At 32.4% G+C, this 18,981-nt stretch overlaps 1 protein-coding gene across 4 annotated transcripts in view; it reads right to left on the reverse strand.

Annotated features, from left to right (window-relative positions):
* Window positions 1-2,181: 2,181 nt before the first annotated feature.
* Window positions 2,182-18,981, reverse strand: part of LOC100371732 (SID1 transmembrane family member 1-like) — a 63,807-nt gene continuing 47,007 nt past the window's right edge. For all 4 annotated transcript variants that reach the window (XM_085499230.1, XM_085499233.1, XM_085499229.1 and 1 more), the window contains 8 exons: window positions 18,826-18,962; window positions 8,630-8,732; window positions 7,926-7,999; window positions 7,437-7,483; window positions 5,781-5,886; window positions 5,515-5,625; window positions 4,287-4,400; window positions 2,182-2,911 (listed from right to left, as the gene is read on the reverse strand). In XM_085499230.1, coding sequence (XP_085355356.1) covers window positions 2,849-2,911; window positions 4,287-4,400; window positions 5,515-5,625; window positions 5,781-5,886; window positions 7,437-7,483; window positions 7,926-7,999; window positions 8,630-8,732; window positions 18,826-18,962 — 755 coding nt within the window. In that variant the 3' untranslated portion in view covers window positions 2,182-2,848. The remainder of the gene's footprint in view (window positions 2,912-4,286; window positions 4,401-5,514; window positions 5,626-5,780; window positions 5,887-7,436; window positions 7,484-7,925; window positions 8,000-8,629; window positions 8,733-18,825; window positions 18,963-18,981) is intronic.

The raw sequence follows: 18,981 nt of genomic DNA on the forward strand, positions 1-18,981 counted from the left end.
TGAGCACCAACAGCTAAACCTTTGTATAGTGGCCACCTATAGTGAAACCTGTTTATAGTGACCACCAACAGCTAACCCTTTGTATAGTGGCACCTATAGTGAAACCTGTTTATAGTGACCACATACAGCTAACCCTTTGTATAGTGGCCATCTATAGTGAAACCTGTTTATAGTGACCACCAACAGCAAACCCTTTGTATAGTGGCCATCTATAGTGAAACCTGTTTATAGTGAGCACCAACAGCTAACCCTTTGTATAGTGGCCACCTATAGTGAAACCTGTTTATAGTGACCACCAACAGCTAACCCTTTGTATAGTGGCCACCTAAAGTGAAACCTGTTTATAGTGACCACATACAGCTAACCCTTTGTATAGTGGCCATCTATAGTGAAACATGTTTATAGTGACCACCAACAGCTAACCCTTTGTATAGTGACCATCTATAGTGAAACCTGTTTATAGTGACCACCAACAGCTAACCCTTTGTATAGTGGCCACCTATAGTGAAACCTGTTTATAGTGACCACCAACAGCTAACCCTTTGTATAGTGGCCACCTATAGTGAAACCAGTTTATAGTGACCACCAACAGCTAACCCTTTGTATAGTGGCCACCTATAGTGAAACCTGTTTATAGTGACCACCAACAGCTAACCCTTTGTATAGTGGCCACCTATAGTGAAACCTGATTATAGTAACCACCAACAGCTAACCCGTTGTATAGTGGCCACCTATAGTGATACCTGTTTATAGTGACCACATACAGCTAACCCCTTGTATCGTGGCCATCTATAGTGAAACCTGTTTATAGTGACCACCAACAGCTAACCCTTTGTATAGTGGCCACCTATAGTGAAACCTGTTCATAGTGACCACCAACAGCTAACCCTTTGTATAATGGCCAGCTATAGTGAAACCTGTTTAGTGACAACCAACAGCTAACCCTTTGTATAGTGGCCACCTATAGTGAAACCTGTTTACAGTGACCACATACAGCTAACCCTTTGTATAGTGGCCACCTATAGTGAAACCTGTTTATAGTGACCACCAACAGCTAACCCTTTGTATAGTGGCCATCTATAGTAAAACCTGTTTATAGTGACCACCAACAGCTAAACCTTTGTATAGTGGCCACCTATAGTGATACCTGTTTATAGTGACCACATACAGCTAACCCTTTGTATAGTGGCCACCTATAGTGATACCTGTTTATAGTGACCACATACAGCTAACCCTTTGTATAGTGGCCATCTATAGTGAAACCTGTTTATAGTGACCACCAACAGCTAACCCTTTGTATAGTGGCCACCTATAGTGAAACCTGTTTATAGTGACCACCAACAGCTAACCCTTTGTATAGTGGCCACCTATAGTGAAACCTGTTTATAGTGACCACATACAGCTAACCCTTTGTATAGTGGCCATCTATAGTGAAACCTGTTTATAGTGAGCACCAACAGCTAAACCTTTGTATAGTGGCCACCTATAGTGAAACCTGTTTATAGTGACCACCAACAGCTAACCCTTTGTATAGTGGCCACCTAAAGTGAAACCTGTTTATAGTGACCACATACAGCTAACCCTTTGTATAGTGGCCATCTATAGTGAAACATGTTTATAGTGACCACCAACAGCTAACCCTTTGTATAGTGACCATCTATAGTGAAACTTGTTTATAGTGACCACCAACAGCTAACCCTTTGTATAGTGGCCACCTATAGTGAAACCTGTTTATAGTGACCACCAACAGCTAACCCTTTGTATAGTGACCATCTATAGTGAAACTTGTTTATAGTGACCACCAACAGCTAACCCTTTGTATAGTGGCCACCTATAGTGAAACCTGTTTATAGTGAGCACCAACAGCTAACCCTTTGTATAGTGACCATCTATAGTGAAACTTGTTTATAGTGACCACATAGAGCCAACCCTTTGCATAGTAACCATCTATAGTAAAACTTGTTCATAGTGACAACAGCAAAACCTGTTTATAGTGACCACCTACAGCCAACCCTTTGTATAGTGACCACCTATAAACCTGTGTATATATTTACAACCATACATGTATATGCAAATCAGAACTGAGATTGTAGACCCTGTGACACCAGTCATACAATAGTGTAATAACCCTGCAACATGATACATATTCTATTTGTATCAAATAAGAAAGAAACAGAGGTGTACATAGCATGTCTTTGATATTATTTATACAATGGTAAGGTATAAGAAGAAGAATTACTTATGCCAAGTGAAAACAAGATATTCTACTAACAATTATTTACATGTTAATGTATTAGAGTAATAATACAATCATTCTGACAAAGGTAAATGACAGATACTGTAAAATACTCTATTTTCGCTTGGAAGTAATTTTCGCTATTTTCGCTGAAGGAATGATTCAGTGAAAATTCGGCGAATATATTTTCCCCCATATTTTACATTCAACTCATCAAAAATCAGTGAAAATAAATTCCATACAAAACACCAAAAAGACTTTTCAGCGAAAATTAATTCCATCTAAAATAAAGTATTTTACAGTAGGTTTTATTTTTCTGATTAAACGAATTTCAGCCAATGAAATCAAATATTTGATTGTTGCCATAGCAACCAAGTTTTGCATTTATCACGTAATCACGGCCTTCTTTTAGTGACCCCTTTCAATTCAGACATGCTCAAATCAGTGTTTTATATCCGAAGTTGATAATTGAAAACCACATTTGAACAATATGTTCATGGTCACATTGCTAATATATATTATTTGCCAAGTCCATTAAAACTAGCATTGTAAAACAGTCTTCACAACAATCCCAGCATGCATAGCAGTCATCTTTGATTATTTCTTCTCCAATCAGAAAACAGGAATTTTCGTTCTCGGGACACGATCTAAATCATCATCTAATGTAAGTAAAGTCTGAACAGAAAAAATCAAAAATGTTTTTATTATTAGGAATGATGAAAATTGTGCAATGGAAATGAAGTGAAAACAAAACTTTGGATATCACAAATTAAGTAGAAGTTGTATTCTGAAACAGTGACTATAATTAAATGAGTTTTGCATAGTTTCTGCTGCCACCTAGAATAGGGCATGGACCTACCAACACAGGATGAACATCAAGATTAAAGTATTAAAAAAACATTAATTTTTTATTTATTGGTTCGCCTAATCTCTTTGATGTACTATGTGTGTTGCCGCTAAAAAGGGGGCGTAGCTCTGGTACGGAAAATTAAATATTTTGTGAATATAATACAAGAGTTGCGTAGTTTCAGTGATGGGTCAATAGACATGCGCATTTCATCACAACCGGAAACTCTCAATAACTTTGCCGTCGCTGCTTTCGTTGGATGTAAAGCCGGTTTCTCCACTTTTAATGTTAGAAATTATTACATTTTTCAAGAAACCATAACATAATTTCCGATCCATGACGCTTTTAATGTTAATAGTCATGTAAATTCTTTTTTGATTGCAACATTCGGTGACTGTTGCAGTAGTTTGCAGTTGGGTTTTTTCGCTCTGAATATTGCTTTGATTTGACCAGCATAGTTTGTTTACATGTATGTTAACTATCTAGTGACATATTTCTGGGTTGATATCGTCTGTTTCTCCTTCTCCACAAGACAAAATGAACTAACATCCAAAAGTATGTCTTCCAACGCTTCTACGGTATTTCTTGTAAATCGCAGGATTAGTCTGATAAGAGTTGAGTGCCTGCAGTAAAAAGCTAATAAACATTAATTAATCTCAAATAGAGAGTAAATAGTGGCAATGCACATAGATCAAAAGCCAGTGGGTTGATGTTCATCCTGTGTTGGTAGGTCCATGATTAGTAGGCCTTGTCTTTAAAGTTGTTTTGCCAGCAATATTGTAGTGTATTGAAGTGATATAGTAACTGTAAATGTAACAGCACGGTATTTACAATATATTTGCATTAGTTTTCTTTTTTATTTAACACTTTATTTAAAGAGGGTAGACCAAAATACAATAAAGTAATTTTCATTGGGACCTCTGTGGAGGCAAACTAGTGTACATGGAAAAATTCAACAGTATACATTCTATAAACTTGAACCATGAATAACAAATTTCGCACCAAGATATATTTTGTATGTTTTTTAAAGATGCCTAAAAATAAGGCTGAATTTCTTTGAGGCAAGTCATTTCATAGCATTAACTCACCGTACTGAAACGTCCTTTGATCCAAAGATGTTTTCCATTTAGAAATGTATAAACCAATCATACCTACCTAGCATACAATACATTTTTAAGTTTACATACATGTAGGTCAACTTACCATGAAAGAGAAAAACATGGCACACGCTGACAGGAAATGCCAGACATCATGAAAGTCATAAAAATCTAATAATATACATTCACGGTTTCCTTCACGAGACACAGCTGGCGTTTTCTGTCAAAGAAATATTAAATTTTTTTTTAATTTTTAGATGATGATTTGCAGCAACAAACTGTGGAAGTACATACAAAGTATATCAAAACTCTGCTACTGTTTGGGATGCATACTTTATTCTTTTTTTATTGACAAAGTACATTATTAATATATACAAATTAACACAAGCGGTGCTAGTCAAGTCTACTGCTCAATATAGAAATGAATAATGTACATTAAAACGTACTAGTGCAACATAAATTAAATAAAATAAATAAATAAATAAATAAATAAATAAATGAATGAATGAATGAATGAATGAATGAATGAATAAATAAATGAATAAATAAATAAATAAATTAATAATCAACAAGATTATTCACTACATAATCAAGTTATCAATAAAGAGCAGAGACAATATTTGTATAGTTTTTAGATGCATTGGAAGCAAGAAAATTGACCAAAGTTAGTTCTCTTTAGGTGATATGATTTGATTTGGAAGAGAATCTAGTGTTGTAAAGTAGTCACATAGCTTACAAGGAAGTCTATTAAAGTGAAGATCATGTATGATGGTGCATAATTGGTATTTGAATAAGTCATAAATGTGTAAAATGGCAAGTGAAATAAAGTGTGGTAGGCTATGAGTAAATTTATCACTGAAAGTCGTATTATGCACATTTGTTTGCAGGTTGTAAATCAGAGCAAGGGATATAATGGTCACAACATGAAGAAATATGACAGTGGTTCATCTGAAATATCATAACAATTAAGCTGGCTGTTATCAATAAGAAGTTGAAAATAGCATTTTTAATAAAATAGCATTTTTAAAAAAATAATTAACTAAAATCAGGAAATTCAAGTTATTGTCACAGAATGAGCAGATGACAGAAAGTCCCTTACACGAAAAGCTCTACTCTGACATTTTCAGTGAAAACAGGGCTAACTAAAAGGGCTATAATTTTACCACTCTGTGAAGTGACTACAAACTGACTGGGTTCAATTAAGTATGATAATCAATTCAGAACCTTTGAAGATTAGAATTATGGGACTATTTTGTGTAGTGGGTGGAAGGAGACAAGAGATGACAATGGTGGTGAAAAGGTTAAGATACTTTTGTGTGGTAATCAATACTTACATCCCACTGTGCAAGACCCTGCATGAAAAAGTAGAGTGCTGCAGCCCAGAAAGCAAGAGTCAGACAAATAAACAGACCAGCTCTTGGTACAATGCGTTCATTATTCCTAAGCTGTAAACAAAACAAAGCAAAAATAATCTGAGTAAGACTCCGTAGTGAACCACAAGAATATAATTAATAAGATCAAATACAAGGTGCAATCATATGAACTCAAAACACACAAAATATCTTGAGATTAGATATCAGCCCTTTAATGATGTTCTTACCTTCATAATAATATAGAATGCCAGATACAGCATAGAGTTGACAATGAAAATGGCAAGTAGAAATGATGCAAAGTCCTTAGGTTGAGATATTACACCAAGGATGGCACTGGAATAAAGAATACCAGTATATCTTGAGTTAGTAAATGTGTATTCAAACCAGTTTTTCATTTAGATTATTGACGGGATTATATATTAACAGTGTGTGAATCATAAATTTCAAAAATCTGTTATATTATAAAAAAGTTTTCATTTTGATAGCATTGAATTCTTATGGTATTTGATATGCATGGTAAACATGCACAATTTATACTTTTATAATTCAACATTTTTGTCATGAATTGCACCTTTTTCAAAACACAATTTCAATAATAGGCAATTTTTAATTACTAAATCTTAAGTTTAAACTTGAAAAAGAAAATGCAAGGAGTCAGTACAAACACACACATAATATGTTCGACTATGAAAGTTTGTTACTCCTCAGAGCCTGACTTAATCTGGCCAAGGACGTCAGACATCATGAGTACATTTTTGTATGTTTCCAAAACTCAAGACTCGATTCATGACAATTCTAAACACTTTTAGGAGCTACACAAAAGTCAAATAAAAACTTTCATTTGACTCTGTACAACAACTGTATAACATTATGGCATATATGCCAAGACTGTCACTGAATCCACCTGTATTAGATATTAAATACCTCAGCATTTAAATAAGCAGAAACCTTAGTTATAATTTTCATGACATTACTTTCACTGTTTACAAAGCATTTATATTACTGTAAATCCTTTTCCGACGTATCTGCTATTATGTATGTATGTATACTAAATATGATTATGACTCTGTAATTTTGTCACCAAATCAAAAGAGCTTTCAGATAAGATTGACATGTACAAATCAGATTTATTAAAGTTTTGTACTGTAAACTGCATTCACACTGCAGCAAATCCATTTTTTTAGAATTCCACAGAGCAGGACCATGCTGGACATTTTTTTTGGTACTATTAATACTCATTATAACAGTACTACCACTTCAAATAAGATCTGTTTGTATGCCCCTGCCAGGTGTCTTAGACAGCAGACTTTTTAAATTAGACTTTGTGGCAGTCCATACTGGGAAATACTATCATATTCCTAATATATGTCAGTTTTCAATAATATTTCCAGTAAATCTGATATTGATATTTTTTTCTACACTAAATAGTTTACATTAACAAAATCAGTTATTTAATCATTTTAATTGCACTTTTTAATTTTATTCTTATATATTGTCTGTTTTTTGTTTATGTCTGGTGGTCATAATGCCCATTGATCTAGTGTATTAAATACACAAAACAAAGTTGATAATTTTTAAGTATTAAAAGTCAAAAATAGCAATTTCTACCAAAATCACAATTTTAAAATATGTGCCAAAAATAGAAAATTAATGATTGAAGATATCATCATGAAATGAAGAAATCAGACAGAGATCCACCCAAGATACCATCAAAGTATCAAATTAATTGGCTTGGTAGTTTTAAAGAAGAAGTTGAAAATAGAATTGTTGATGAACGATGGATAGACAGTGACAGACAATCACTAATATGAACAATTCCGCAATTTTTATAAAAATATAGCACTAAAAATTTAATGCTAAAATAGTACAGAAAGGATACTCACAATGACCAATTAATAACATTTCCTATGATAAGTAAGATCATACGGTCCTTCAAATAGACAGAAAAATAATTAATAGATTGATTTCCAACTACATTTGTCTAATACAGTAATGAGTGAATGGCATTCTCAATGAATCGGATGTTTAAATCTCTGTGTAAATCCTGACAAGTGAATCTATGTTATATAACATACATGTATTACTATCGCAGCGTGTAGCGTTCAAACACCAATGCAGTGGGACAGCAAGCAAATTTGTCAGTTACTAATGTTGGTTTCAGACAAGCATCCAGAACATGAATGAACAGTCTCACTTCCCATAATTTGTGAAATATCAAACAAAATGGTGCTGCCCATTAAACAGAAATGCATCATTTTCAAACTCTACCTTGTAGATTTCTTCCATACTCTTGTATATATACATATATATACACATAGAACTCTCTTTGTGGCTAGCCTTTGACCACTTTCGTTACACTCGCTACGACTTACCATATATATTGGTCTTGTACAGTGTAAACAATCTGTCTTCATAACCAGATAAATACGCTTAAAAATACCAAGATCTGAAACCAATAATATTTTTAATAATGGGATGTCTAAAGAGTTTGATGGGATGAGTAGAGATATTGTGTGTTCTTCATACACTGAGAACCACCAATACAAGATTATAAGAATCAATCAGGGTGGTGGTCATTGCCTAATCGCAAGTTTTTCATAAAACGTCGAAAAAACACAAGAATTAGTAGAAATATTCCTATTTTGGGCGGATTATTGATAGAGAATAATGAAAAACCATGAGTTTTTGCCTTAGTCATTTTTTTATCAGTGAAAAACTGCGAACTGCACAAATTTGGTTGCACAACTTCCCTCTATCATATACACCCAGCGACACCGATGCCAGCTGACTGTGGTTGGAACAGATCAAAGAAGTTGCCAGTGGTAATTATTGCACATTGCACCCAGGTGAAAACTCATACTCATGATTTTCATTAGAAGAGCGCATTGGATTGTGGGAAAATTGCAACGACCACCAACCTTTAATAAACAATGCTTTGATTGTTTTTGGTTTTTTTACAATTTCTCTAATTTTAATTCATAATTTAAATTTCAATCAGATGATTTGATGTTTTATTTGAGAAATATAATTATAATTTAAATATTTTTCAAGTCAATGTATTAAATCATTTTCTTACCTAGTTTCCATCGCCCCATATAGTAAATCTGAGCACTCAAGACACAGCAAGTGACAATATGCACCACTGCAAACACAACCCAAAACAGTAATGTACCAAAAACCTGGAATAAAACAGAATTAGGAAAAACATAATGATCAAACACTGTGGCATTGGCAATGACGCTTTCAGAGTCAAAATAGCTCTACTTTCTTTCCTCAAAACAAACTTGACAATGTTCCGTACAATAATAATATTTATTAGACGCATAAAATCCTTAGGAAAGGATAAAAAACTATAATCTAAAAGGAAAAAAAAAAAAAAAAGGAAAAAACCTATTCTAAAAATATAAAACAAATCAAAAACAAATATGAATAAACAATAAAGACACTTTGCAACCAATGGTGAATACAGAATAGAGAATATGATACTAGCTAATTACCATGGTTATTATTCCCACAATATTCTTGCCATATTACAACCATGGTAGTTTATTTGGTTGTTGCCATGACAATTACAATTGTTACCATATGATTACAAATCTCAGAGTTCCACCCTAGAAGCTACATTAGTACAAACCAACTATCAAAGCAAAGAATTTTTACCAGAATTTACAAAAATATTTGAATGTAAAATAATATTGACTTGTGTCTATTTTAAGGTTTAAGTTGCTATTGATATTCATGAGGAGTAAAATGGCAAAACATTATTCAATGGGTTTTAATTTTGCTTATTTCGCTGACTGGAAAATCTGCTTAATTAAAACCCAGTGAATATGTAAAATTTAGCACAGAACACATTATCTAAATGATAAAACTGTGAATTTAAAACCCACTGAATATGCCTGAAATGGTAAATCAGCAAAATTTAAACCCAGTGAAAATTAGTCATTTTTAATACAGTATTTGATTGAGCTATCTTTTATCGCATTTTAAAAATTTTTACAGAAAATCGAAGAACAAGATTGTACTGTAACATTGGCAAATAAACAAATAAATATAATATTTTGTTATCATAAAAGAATAAGAAAGGGGAACATGTTCTCATCTGGAAATTGAATACTGGGTGGGACACTACGTTAGAAACAGGAAGTTTCAGTGCTGGATGGCAGAGATTATCTGCACAAAAACATGACTTCCTTTACATATTTTTCTTCATTCCGTGTAGTTGTCTTTACATTTTTTATTTTTAAAAGCAAATTTAAATTTGCAATAATATTGTTTCCAATATTATTTTTATATTTGATTTGTTTCAATACTGAGTGAACTTTGCTTGGTACATGTACTTCTTTTCGTGGAGGTTGAGTTCAATTAAAAATAAAAAATATAAATATTATCAAGAGAAACAGATACATGCAAAATAACAAGTTTCATATCCTCTATGATCAGTTTCTTACTCAAACTATATTTAAAACTGAACTATTATAAAATTCATTCAAACCAGATACATGCATTGAGTCAACACTTAGTTAATAACTTCCAAAAACAAAAATATAGGATCGACAAAACCATCCAAACTACGCTAATTTTATATAAAAATGTTCTCTTTTCAAAACAAGGATCTCCATTAATATATCAGTAGTAAATCTGCATCTGCTAAGGAGAGCCAGTTTAGCCTTTTCATCACCAGACTTCCTTGCCTTTTTTCGTTTTTCTGGAAATTAACCTCGATTTTATAGCCAAATATTTGAGTCAATTTTCAACATTTTTCTCAAAAAATTTAGCTATTTGTGTCCCAATCTTCTGAAGGAAAGTGCAAACTCTAAAGAGAACTATTTTGTGAATTTGTGATGAAAAGACGGAACAGGTGTTGAAAAGGTTAGACATTGGGGAACCAGTCATGTCTCCAATAATTTAACAATACACAGCAAAAAGCAACAAATGTTTTCTATATCCTTAGTCTCTGTTATCACAAAGCCTCTGGCCAAAAATTAGGAGTAATATTAACTGTGAACATTCTAAGCTTGAAATTAACAGCAGAAATTATGCATTTCCTGTGAAACAGACCACTTCCTTCTGTTCAGACTCAGTTTCTCACTTCCTTTCAGTCGACACAAGTCACAATGTGCATTACATTGTCAGCTGTGCAATGGATAACTGCAGAGTCATTGGCTCCTTGATCTGCCTTACTTTGGTTTATTTCTCCTCTGTTGTACTGTGTACTATAACACCACCAAATGAAGTGCAAAACATCTTGGCTGATGTAGAACATGATGGGAAAACACTTCCAGTTACTGCAGTAACAACTACATCACCGTCTTCATCTATTGCTATGGGAACACGCTCAAAACAACAAGTTGAACTGTTGAATATAACCAAAGGACAAGAGACAACAACAGCAGCTCAAGATACTAGAACAGAAGAGGTAAGGAGTATTCATAAAACTAATGAACTGAAAACTAAAAACGTTTCTACCACAAATCAAACTCAGAAAATGGACATATTATCAATAATCACAGAAAGTACAGTTCATAACAACACTCCTACACAAAGTTTGGGATATTCCATGATTGATGGAGGAAAAGTAAAAGTCACTGATGCAGAAAATACACCAAGAATGTCAACAACATCTAGAGAACACCGGGTTACTGAGAAAAAAACAAAACAAAGCAAGGCTTCTGTATTTCTCAATAGTAAATCTGCAAACAGCCAGTTTAGTCATTTTAGAACCAGTCACGTCCCAGAAATTGTCTTATATACCAGTACTTCACAAAATAATAGGGCTGCACTTGAGAGAACTCCAACTGGAACGTTAGACACGACAAATGATGGAGTACTTTCTTCTAGACGAAACAGAGAAACAGTTACCCGGCCACCACATCCAGGTCATCCATTTTTGAGTAAGTTGAACAAGTCAGATGATAACTCAACCACCCCTGCAATGATGATGGAACATTCCACTCAACAGACAAATAGTTATTTTATTGGGTGTGACAGCAGCCCTTGTAAAAACGGTGGAACATGTCATACACGGTATGACAAGAGTACAACATGTTCATGTACACCAATTTATGTGGGATTGACCTGTGATACATTACTGCCGTTTCCAACTAACATATCAGTGTATCACAAGACGACAGACGCAATAACTGTAACCTGGTCAAAGCCGAAACAGCTTGCTATGAAATCTGATATAAGCGGCTATGTGATCCAGCACAATAAGTTTGGAAACGACAATAAACAACACACTTCAATACTACACCCAACTGTAACATTTTTTACGGTTCGAGAACTTGAGCCGAATACACGCTATACTCTGTGTGTCTGTATAACATTGGATGACACCGTGAAAATGCCATGCGCGGTACTACGTAGTCAGTGCACAGAGGCTGAAACACTGACGAATCCATTGACAACAATTAGCATAAAAGCCGCTAGCATTATACTTGGCTTGACAGTAGGAATATTTCTTCTCATCATTGTCTGTATGCAAATTACACAGTGGAGGAAAGATAGAAAATACAAACTACCCCTGAGATCACGGGCAAGGAATTCCATTCTTTCCAGCATAAACGGTGTACAACTCCCACGGCAACAACCACAGTGTCTCGAGACAATCACAGAAAATGTTGAACTGAAAACCCTATCAGAGCAGGCTACACTACCACGTATCAGCATTGCTGATGACATAGCATCCCAGCATGAAATTAACAACATTTTCCCAACGATTGATAATGAAAATTACAATACATTTAAAAGTGATAAAAATGCAGACAAGCAGCGCCCTAAATCAAAGATACCACAATGCTCGACAACACCACGACATACCGATGCTTGCAATGAATTTGATTTCTCCGATGCATATTTCTTACCTTTGCCTGATCCACCTACATCAACATATTAGTTCATATAATGTAGTTTAACCTTTTCACCACCAGACTTTTTATTGTAATTTCTTAAATTTTTCTGAAAATGAACCCTAATTTTGGGGCCAACATACAAAATTTGTGTCAATTTTCAGTTTTTACTCAAAAAATTTGGCTATTTTTGTCTCAATCGTTTGAAGGATAGTGCAGACTATAAGCAAGACTATTTTGTGAATTTGTGGAACTGGTGATGAAAAGGATAATTTGCATAATTGTATGTAGATTCAATTTTACATTTATTGGTAAAAGATTACCTAGCTTTACCTATTCTCATAAACAGTATTTCTTCCCTGTGATATTATTTGAACTTTGATTTGTAAAAAAACTTCTCACTCATTCCTGTAAGCAATATAGGGACTTGATTTTGTACAGTTCATGAGGAATCTTATCCAACGGGATCTTGAAATCAAATTTAGAAGAGTGTCCTAAAACAAGTAAAATGGTCTTGAGTGATTATAATAACTAAAATCAAAGAAAGCTTAGAAAGAACTCTTGTGTGCTAAGGATATTGGGGGTATGAGGACACAGGTACATGTATAAATTACAAATAAGGAATAATGTCAAACCATTTATTTTCACTGACATTTAATTTCACTATTTTGATGTTTTGAGCATATTCACTGTGTTGTAATTTCACAAATTTGTCAAAAAACAATGGGTTCTATTGTTACTTTACATATACATGTAATTTAATTTAGCGGATTTTACTAATCAATGAAAATGGAAATGGAAAAATTAAAACCTAGTGAATAATCTATGCATGTACAGTATTGTAATAATAATAATAACAATCTTTGTTGCATAATCGTATCCTTATTTGGATATTGACTCAGAAAAAGTAAATTACAATAAAGATGAAGTAACAAAATGGAAGTGCTAAATTTTTATTTTTTATTTTTTATTATTTAGGGGCAGCTGGATGTTTTTTTGAAATGATTTTCACTCGCACTGAAACAGTTATAGCAGTAGCTTGCTAGTTTTGTTATTTTTTCTGGCTGTTATTGCTTGTTAGCATTGTAATCATCTTTATTGTATTTACTATATTAGAAGCACATCATTAAGCAAAATCATTAATTATATACTGGTATTATTTTGACCACAGATTTGCATTTGTCATTTAAATTTGAACAGGTGTACTTCTAATAGAACAAATACATCACATAAAAATATAACTGCAAGCTGTGATCAGAGTGGTTCAAATGAATCATATATGATGACCTGATGTTTCATATATCTAGTGCTAGTTGCATATTATTACAATATTACGGTTTGCATATTAATGAGGTCACATGACCATATATGAGCATGTGGTATGTTAGTCAAATGTCCTTATCTACCACAGTGCTTAACTGAGATATTACATTTATGCATATTAATGAGGTCACATGACCATATATGAGCATGTGGTATGTTTAATAGTCAAATCTACCACAGTGCTTAATTGAGATATTACATTTACGCACATTAATGATAAACCCATTTCTACAAGGTGGGTAAATTAATATAAATGGATTTCTACCCTTAAGTAAACAAATCTATGACTTATCCCATGTACCAAATTTCATTGAAATTTGATGAGAGATACTCAATATAGCTGTAGAACACCCTTAAGTTGGTTAATTTATGCAAATTAGTAACTTGAAGCACATAATTTAATCCTGAAACTGTATGTGGCTTACCCCAGAGCACCTATGTAACAAGTTTTATTGAAATTCAATGAGTGGTTGAGATATATGTGAAAAAGCTAAAAATTGGGTAATTAATATGCACAGACTGCAACTAGAAACTAATCAAGTATGCAAATTATCCCAGACCTATTATGTATTAAGTTTCAATGAAATCTGTTAAGTGATTCTTGAGAAAAAAATGAGAAAGCATAAAACTGGCTAACTAATATGCAAATTAGGTTATTAATATGCAAGACCTTCAATTAAAAACCAGGTCTGCACATTATCCCAAGGCATCTATGTATCATTGAAATTTGCTTAAAATGGTGAAAATGCTTAAAATTGGGTAATTAATAAGCAAATTAGGTAATTAATGTTCAAAGACTGCAACTAAAAGTTAATCAGATCTGTGCATTACCCCAGACCATCTATGTATCAAATTTCATTAAAATCTGTTTTTAGTTCTTGAGAAAAAGGTGAATAAACCTAACATTGATGAATTAAAATGCAAATTAGGTAATAAATATTCAAAAATTGCAACCAAAAACTTATTTGGTATGTGCAGACCATCTATGTATCAAATTTCATTAAAATCTGTTATTATTATAGTTCTTGGGGAAAGAGTGAAAAGGCTTAAAATTGGCCAATTAATATGCAAATTAAGTAATTAACATTCACAAATTCAACCAAAAACTAATCAGGTATGTGCATTATTCGAGGGCATCTATGTACTAAGTTTCATTGAAATTCGAAAATTGGTTCCTGAAATATAAAGATTTGGTGACTACAATTCATAACCATTAATGCAGGCTAACTTCATCTAGTATCCCATGCCAACTGATTTTATAAATTGTCATGGTGATCACAATAATCAGAAGAAGGTGTTCTGCATACAGTAAATGGTAATGCAACTTTATCACTTTTTCTTTTCAGTTCATCTTGTTGTATTTTTACTGTAAGTTGTATTGTCAGCAAAAAATTATTTGGAGCCATTGACCTGTTAAAGCGAGGGAGTCGTCACCTACGCATGCATCAGGTGGCCATAGCATGTTATTGTTTACAAACAAGTGTTTACCCATAAGCCTTTGTGTTCTTAGTGTGTGTTATCATTGCTTGGAACTCAATTCCCGCGCGTGCGCAGGTGATGACCCTCTAGCCTTAGTTATAGTTGTGTTTCAACACACTCCTAAAGCTGAATTCAAATTGCAATGCATGATGGGATTAATTGTTAGTATTGAAAACAAATGACACAAACATTATGTACTCCCTAGTTTAGTTGTGTTTCAACACACTCCTAAAGCTGAATTCAAATTGCAATGCATGATGGGATTAATTGTTAGTATTGAAAACAAATGACACAAACATTATGTACTCCCTAGTTTAGTTGTGTTTCAACACACTCCTAAAGCTGAATTCAAATTGCAATGCATGATGGGATTAATTGTTAGTATTGAAAACAAATGACACAAACATTATGTACTCCCTAGTTTAGTTGTGTTTCAACACACTCCTAAAGCTGAATTCAAATTGCAATGCATGATGGGATTAATTGTTAGTATTGAAAACAAATGACACAAACATTATGTACTCCCTAGTTTAGTTGTGTTTCAACACACTCCTAAAGCTGAATTCAAATTGCAATGCATGATGGGATTAATTGTTAGTATTGAAAACAAATGACACAAACATTATGTACTCCCTAGTTTAGTTGTGTTTCAACACACTCCTAAAGCTGAATTCAAATTGCAATGCATGATGGGATTAATTGTTAGTATTGAAAACAAATGACACAAACATTATGTACTCCCTAGTTTAGTTGTGTTTCAACACACTCCTAAAGCTGAATTCAAATTGCAATGCATGATGGGATTAATTGTTAGTATTGAAAACAAATGACACAAACATTATGTACTCCCTAGTTTAGTTGTGTTTCAACACACTCCTAAAGCTGAATTCAAATTGCAATGCATGATGGGATTAATTGTTAGTATTGAAAACAAATGACACAAACATTATGTACTCCCTAGTTTAGTTGTGTTTCAACACACTCCTAAAGCTGAATTCAAATTGCAATGCATGATGGGATTAATTGTTAGTATTGAAAACAAATGACACAAACATTATGTACTCCCTAGTTTAGTTGTGTTTCAACACACTCCTAAAGCTGAATTCAAATTGCAATGCATGATGGGATTAATTGTTAGTATTGAAAACAAATGACACAAACATTATGTACTCCCTAGTTTAGTTGTGTTTCAACACACTCCTAAAGCTGAATTCAAATTGCAATGCATGATGGGATTAATTGTTAGTATTGAAAACAAATGACACAAATATTATGTACTCCCTAGTTTAGTTGTGTTTCAACACACTCCTAAAGCTGAATTCAAATTGCAATGCATGATGGGATTAAAGTAGTTGATAAATTGTGCAACATGTCAAGTCTTGATATATATGAATGTCGTAACTTTCAGATTTGATTTTGGCCATGTAACTCTGAATTGAAAAGGTTTGGTTGAAAATACAACTTTAATTCCTTTGTTTGAAATTGTAATGATGGTTTTGTTTTTATGATTCATTATTTTCATACCTAACCTAATTCTAATTATTTACTACATTTTTTATTTTATATACAGTACTAATACCAACAGTAAGTCGTTTGCATTCATGTATGTTATAATACTTGTTTTTTATACTAAATTATTTGCATACAAAAAAAAATCGTTGGTAGCATTTTGTTTTTATGCTAATAATTGTTTTTCCTGATGACATTGTTTTTTTTTTAAATTGATGATTGTTTATATGATGTGATTCCTTTGTTTTTAGATTGATGTTACTTTTGTTTTTATATTGATGATACTTTTGTTTTTATATTGATGATACTTTTGTTTTTATATTGATGTTACTTTTGTTTTTATATTGATGATACTTTTGTTTTTATATTGATGATACTTTTGTTTTTATATTGATGATACTTTTGGTTTTATATTGATGATACTTTTGTTTTTATATTGATGATACTTTTGTTTTTATATTGATGTTACTTTTGTTTTTATATTGATGATACTTTTGTTTTTATATTGATGATACTTTTGTTTTTATATTGATGATACTTTTGGTTTTATATTGATGATACTTTTGTTTTTATATTGATGATACTTTTGTTTTTATATTGATGATACTTTTGTTTTTATATTGATGTAACTTTTGTTTTTATATTGATGATACTTTTGTTTTTATATTGATGTTACTTCTGTTTTTATATTGATACTTTTGTTTTTATATTGATGATACTTTTGTTTTTATATTGATGATTTTTTTGTTTTTATAGTGATGATTTTTTTGTTTTTATATTAATGATACCTTTGGTTTTATATTGATGATACTTACTGTAGAGTCCTTTATTTTCGCTTGGAATTAATTTTCGCTATTTTTGCTGAAGGAGTGGTTCAGTGAAAATAAAATCTAGTATATATACATGTTTTCCTATATTTTGCATCCAACTCATCAAAAATCAGTGAAATTAAATTCCATGAAAAACACACAAAAAGTCTTTTCAGCAAAAATTAAATCCAGCTAAAATAAAGTATTTTACAGTACGTCTTTTGATGATTCCTTTGTTTTTATATTGATGATACCTTTGTTTGGTTTTTTCATAATGATATTTTGTTTTTATATTGACAATACTATTCTATTTTTGTCATTCTATAACTGGTCATATATAATTTAGTTTTCAACTTCTAATATACAAGGATTGTAATGTGTTGATATTTGTTTTTACAAAAACAAGTTTTAGTGTTTTAACTATTAATAATGTATGATAGAGGAGTTTCCTTTCTGCAATGCACAATACGTACAATAACTGCTAGTTAAAATATAAGCTTGTAAAGTATTAGCATACATTGCAATTTAAAAAACATTTCATATCTCAGAAATATTTATTCTATTGATTTATTTGCTCCTCATGTGTATCGAGTATAACGATAAAAAAATCTCCATAAAAAAAATAAAAATAATATGCATAAAATGTAATTTAAGCAGAATTTCCATAGACCACAACAAAAATACGAACCCTTGTTAAAAACCCACTAAAAATATTGTCAATTTTTTTAATATTTCTAGAAATCATAAAGTATCTTGTAAGACACTTTTTTTTCATCATATATCATTGAGCAAAATTGTGAGATATTGAGATATATCCCTGCAATAAAAATCAATGTTAGAATGTTGTGAAACAGAGAAAACATGCTAGTTTTAATCCATTGTTAACTGAGTATGGATACCTCATAGTTTTCATCATTGTAACGTGATATATCAAATATATGAAAATAAAGAAAATGACAATAATTTGATATTTTATGTCACATTCCATCTTAAAAAAACAAATTTCCCCAAATATTTCATATCTCCTTACAAGTACATATGAAAACATACAAAACTTTCCACCAAAAATTTAAAAATTTGAAATGATTCATCCCCAAATATTAAAATGGCGGAGTCGTCACCTGCGCATGCGTCAGATGGCCATAGCGTGTCATTGCTTACAAACAAGCGTCTAACCATGAGCCTTTGTGTTTTTTAGTGTGTGTTGTTATTGTCGCTTGAGACTCGCATGTGCAGGTGACGACCCTCTCGCTTTAAACATTTTTCAAATACTTTATAAGAATAAAACTGACTGTACTTACCACACCCATAACAGCTAGAAATATAATAAGTGCAAAACATGCATATGCTACATAGGCATTGGCGTTGATATCTGGATGACGGGTTTGGTAGAGTTTCAACATTCCTAATCCAGCTATTATGTACATGAATGATGTATCTGAAACAAAGGACAATTA

Source organism: Saccoglossus kowalevskii, chromosome 5, assembly GCF_978046115.1.
Source record: "Saccoglossus kowalevskii chromosome 5, keSacKowa6.1, whole genome shotgun sequence".
Taxonomy (NCBI): Eukaryota; Metazoa; Hemichordata; class Enteropneusta; family Harrimaniidae; genus Saccoglossus; species Saccoglossus kowalevskii.